Genomic DNA, 5,709 nt, shown 5'->3' with positions numbered 1-5,709 from the left:
ATATATATATATATATATATATATATATATATATAGGTTTGTATGTAATGTACAGTGTATGCATGCATGTATGTATATATGTGTGCATATAGACACACATACACATGTACATGCAAAACACACATGCCTTACACATTTCTATTAATATATAAAGTAAACCAACTTACCTTGTTTCTTTGTAATACAATGTCTCCATTTCAATATTCCATATGCAGTGTGTTCAATTATATGGTGAGCTTAGTCATGCAACATGTCTTGTTATACAGTGAGCTTAATTAGACAGCATTTCCCATTATACAATATATTCAGGTATAGAATGTATTCAAGTTATACAGACTGCCCCATTCTTGCATGAGCTTAGATATGCAATGTGCCTTATAAGTTATGCAGTACATGCAGTGATAATGTGCTTGTTATTTGTGCAATGGCTTTTGTTATGCAGTTTATTCTGTGTTACTATTAGGTATAATGCATAATATAACATCCTGTTTCACCACATAAAATTATACTCTACTATAACTACACTGTGCAAAACTAGTCTACAATATACTTCACTACACAGCAATACCTAATTATTTAACCCTTCACCTATCCAAAGCATTTTCATAAGTTTGTCCTAAACATCCAAGCTTGCTTTCAGACTGTGAAAGTTAGTTAAATGTGTGACTGATATTTTGGCTTGACTGCATGTCCCTCCCATATAAAAACCAAGTCACCACTTGAGGTTTTCAATGAATCTATATATTTACATAAATACATAAAGAGATTGTTAAGTCTATTAAACTGAATGCCAAGTATGTGTCTATGTACATATATTTGGCTAGAAGTGTGAATGTATGTTGGATAGAAATGAGATCATTATAACTTTGTGTTAGTGAGAAGCAGGAAAGTTCTGTGTTTGTTGTAGACAATGTGATTCTTTTTAAACTCTAGATTGAGCAGCAGCCAAGAATCTTCTGTATTCATCTGTCTCTCCCTTCAACCTCTGCTTTCTCAGGAACCTCTGCAGTCATTGTCCCATTCTTCTACAGTTATGACCATATGGTAGAAACTCCCATTCAAATCATACAATCGCAAGATGTACCTGAAATATGAATGACCAGAATTCAGGGCAAGTCACCTGATATGCCATGGTCTATTTCCCATTACAAAGATAATCAGGGTTTTTAATTCTAAGCATTGCTATTAGACTTTTAGTAAGTCTTTGTTTCATACTTTCTGAGTATTATAAAACTTTCCTTTCCTAAGTCCCAAGTTTTTTAGTAGGTGAGAATGTGTACCATATATGCTGTATGGATGCCAGAGAAATATGACTCGTGTATCACATATGATACATATGATAGGCAAAGGATTAAAGTATGCAATATTTCACTACACAGTATCATTTACGACCCAATGCTATACATCTATCTTCATTTATCATGGGTGTTTGGTTCCAAAAAGCACTGTGCTAGCTGAATAATAGAACATATGGGAAAATAAATAGGTTTTGTTCTGAAACCCCCAAATACCTCGAAATTATTATTAAACACACCTAATGATATTGCTTTGTGTTTGGAAATATATTTAGGGTAAAAATTTAATAACATTTGATCAGTAAATAATAAAAAATATAACTGAAAAATATCATAACAAGCGAAAACTTTGAGTGATTGCTGAGTCATGTTCTCGTGAGTATACAATATTATGTAACATAATATTTAACTACACAACACTCTATTTCATATCATATTTAACAACACAACACTCGACTTCACCACACTCCATTAGACAACTCATCTCTTTGCTATACAATACAATATATCACTACTTTACATCATATGGTACTACAAAATACTGCACTTCATATTACAAAACTGCACAACACAATATGTATATATTGGAATTGGGTTTTGAAGTTCATAAAAAGCTATAATAACATGTAAATATTGGGTTGCAAAACCCTTTTGGATAGAAAATATCAAAGTTAGCCTTTGACTTTTTCTATCCAGAAAGATTTTTCAATCCAATATTTACATACTATCATTTATAGCTTTATATATACTTCGAGATCCAATTCCAAGTTCACTTGAAAGTTTATAAATTTTTATGGCATCAGCAATATATATACATTATAAGTATATACATATATGTATGTAAGTATGTATGTATGTATGTATGTTTGTACGTACGTAGGTATGTATGTATGTATGTATGTATGTATATGCATACATATATATACACACACATATATACCATCATCATCATCACTATCATCATCATTTAATGTTCATTTTCCACAACAGTTACTGGCAGTTTCTGTTTACCAAATTGCTTCACAAGGCATTAGTTTGCCCAGAAAAAGTAGAAGGCATCCATGATGCCATGCTGCTATTGTTGTTGTTGTTGATAACGTTGTAACTGTTGTTGCTACTGCTGCTGATGACGACTATGATGATGATATTGATGTTATTGATGTGACTGTTGTCATTATTCTTATTGTTTTTGTTGTTTCTTGTAACCTACATCATTCTCAGTGAGATCTGTTTTCCCTCCCAGTAGTGTTAACAAGTTTTGGTAGCTGTACACTTTTCCCACTGAAAATCTCTGACTGGTCAATACCCTGACTGTATCCAAATGAAGATAATCTGGTAGCGTCCTGCAATAATGCATTATTTCCTTGTTGGCAAGATGTAGTTCCATCACTGGAGCGATGTTGAAGTGTCTGGTTAACGGATCGTGCTCCTGTGGATCGATTAAATACTTGGTTCATATATTTGCTGAATAAAACCCTGCGCAACCGTTTACTCTGGTTGGCATCACAGTTGTCACCTACTTTCTTCAGATTTAAAAGAATATCTTGCTCTGACTTTTGGGTAAGACTCTGAGACAGGGATGTCATCTGTCGCACTGTTTCTTGCGATTTGTCACTGAAAAGATGTTTAAATTTGTTAATTTCTATCTGTAGTTGGTATTTTAGCAACTTTTTTCTCCATTTGTGTTGGTCACATGTTATTCCCTGAAGCATAACTTGTTGTTGTTTGTCTAGGTTGTAAAATGTGATATTTAACTCGCGTTGCAATCTTTCTTCTTGTGTTTGGCACTGTAACTCTGCATACATTTCAGGAAGTGTTGGATATGTCCTTTTAAATTCTCAGTTCAAAGGCAGATAAAAATAAGTAATAGATGAAATACTGAAGGCTGGTACAATCTGATAAATCTTTCAAGATGGTTCACCAACTTGGCTAAGGTCCAATAACTGAAATGAGTAAAAGCAAAAGAGTATGTATGTGTATCTACACACACACACACACACACACAAACACATACACACACATCTTTACAGTTAAATATATGAGCTTCTAAATATATAAATAAAATAAGAACATAAACCAATTAAAAGACCTGGCACATGTGTAGAGGTTAATATTTATCATAATTTCTTGACAGTGACTCCAAAATTTCACTCATATGGTATCTTTAAATGATAGTTTGATTACATTCAACCAGTAAAGCATTGAATTTACTGTCAACAAATTATATAACATACATATATGTATACCTATATAAATATATACATATGCATATATATATATGTGTGTGTATATATGAATGTGTGTGTGCGTGTGTGTATATATATGAATATTTCCATGAGAATTAGAGGTTGGTAAGCCAACCAACTAAGGGATGGTACCTATCCAATATACTGCTGGTAGTGTACCCAATTATCAATACCCAAGTGCTGATTATTGCATGACAATTTTGCAATTGAGTGTCATATATGGGCAGAAGTAAAAAGTGGTTTACCCTTAATTTATACGGAAAAAAAAAAATGGAGGGTTTACAAAAATGACATGCATCAGCCGGTAGACATTCTCTTATGTCTATTTATTCTAAAACATATGGCAGTATTATAAGAATACATACACATGCAAAGACTGTGTGTTACATACATATGTACTAGTAATACATAAAACAGTAAAAGATCAGTTCCTTACGTCCGTTTCTGCTAAGAGGCCACGATATCCTCCATGTTAGCTCCATCTCTTCAGTGTTCTTTAGGGATGGGTAGATAAAGTTTGGATGTTGAGTTTGCCTCTAGGCTTCTTCAGAGGGTCTAAATGGTTAGGAGATCCATTACATATGAGAATGAGTTACCAATAGGTACAGTACATTTTTCTTATTGAAGAGGGCATAAGAAGAATAGGACCAAAACTTAGAGTGTGAGAGGAGTACAACTTAGTAAAATGGATTAGGTATAGGAAAGGGAAATAAGTCATAGACCCAGTGTTGCCTTCCAAGACTCATGCTATTTCGTCAATCCTAGACTTTGCTTCCAACCACCTGAAACTTCTCTAGTTCTGATAGTGATTCAGCTATTAGAGCAAGGTCATCAGCATAGCGGAGCTCCCAGGAGCATCCTGTCTTGAATTCTTCTGTTATTGCATGGAGAACTATGATGAATAAAAGAAGAGTGAGAACTGATCCTTGGTGGACCCCTACTTCTACCCGGAATTCTTCACTATACTCGTTGCCAACCCTTACCTTACTGATAGCATCCCTGTACATTGCTTGTGCAGCTCTCACTAACCAGTCTTTTATCCCTAGTTTCTGTATTGAGCACCAGGTAAGGAATTGGGGGACCCTGTCAAAGGCTTTCTCCATGTCAATGAAAGCCAAGTACAGAGGTTTATCTCTGGCTAGGTATTTCTCCTACAGCTGTCTTACCAGAAATATGGCATCAGTGGTGCTTCTTCCTGGCACAAACCCAAACTGCATCTCATCTAAACTAGCTCTCACCCTAATTAGTTGGGCTATGACCCTCTCCATGACTTTCATCACCTGATCCAACAATTTGATACCTCTGTTATTATTCGTATCTAATGTGTCATCTTTACCATTGTAGCAGTTGACTATGGTGCTGCTACACTAGTCACTGGGTAAGACTCCTTCATGTATCACCTAATTGACTATACAGCCAACACTACCTGATATTTTAAGCATCTCTGCAGTGATTCCTGATGGGTCGTGGTCTTTCCCTGTCTTCATACCCTTAATTGCTTTATCTACCAAAGTACTGTCAATTTGGATGGCTGGTACCTCTGCTGGGTTGACATTTAGCAGACTCTCTTTCTTCCATTCATTCTCTTCATTTAGCAACTTTTCATAGTGGTGTTTCCAAGTCAGTCTCCCCTCATACATATATATATATATATATATATATTTATATACTAATTTTACTTATAAGGGTTATTTTTTAGTTGGCCACTGACATCATTCATCATTCACGTATATATATATATATATACATACATGCACCCATACAAGTCCACAAACATGCACGTGTGTGTGTACATATACATGTGTGTGTGTGTGCGTGTGCACGCATGCGCTTGTGTGAGTGCATGTATGTATATACATTCAGAAACACAATAATAGTTTGCAATAATAGTCAAACGATAATACTTTGCAATAATAGTGAATGTATTTCTTTTCAACAAAAGAGTTAGCAGAAAGCTCAATAAATAAAAGTATTTTTTAAAAATTGGATATACAGCAATAATACAGAGTAGCTGAAATGAAACCCATTTCAAAATAATACAAAAACTAGATAGAGTTACGGACAGATACAGAGAGGGTGAGTGAGAGATGTGCATATGTATGTATACATACATACATACATACATACATATATATATATATATATATATATATATATATATATATATA

The 5,709-nt window shown here is 34.2% G+C and overlaps 1 protein-coding gene across 1 annotated transcript in view; it reads right to left on the bottom strand.

The window, feature by feature from the left end:
• Nucleotides 1-2,057: 2,057 nt before the first annotated feature.
• LOC128249292 (uncharacterized) overlaps nucleotides 2,058-5,709 on the bottom strand; it is a 4,533-nt gene continuing 881 nt past the window's right edge. The window contains exon 2 of the mRNA XM_052972444.1: nucleotides 2,058-3,238. Within this exon, the coding sequence (XP_052828404.1) occupies nucleotides 2,513-3,100 (588 nt within the window). The 5' untranslated portion in view covers nucleotides 3,101-3,238 and the 3' untranslated portion in view covers nucleotides 2,058-2,512. The remainder of the gene's footprint in view (nucleotides 3,239-5,709) is intronic.

This window comes from Octopus bimaculoides, chromosome 13 (genome assembly GCF_001194135.2).
Source record: "Octopus bimaculoides isolate UCB-OBI-ISO-001 chromosome 13, ASM119413v2, whole genome shotgun sequence".
NCBI classification, from domain to species: domain Eukaryota; kingdom Metazoa; phylum Mollusca; class Cephalopoda; order Octopoda; family Octopodidae; genus Octopus; species Octopus bimaculoides.
The sequence above is the reverse complement of the archived record's forward strand: the minus strand, read 5'-3'. Positions and strand labels throughout refer to the sequence as shown.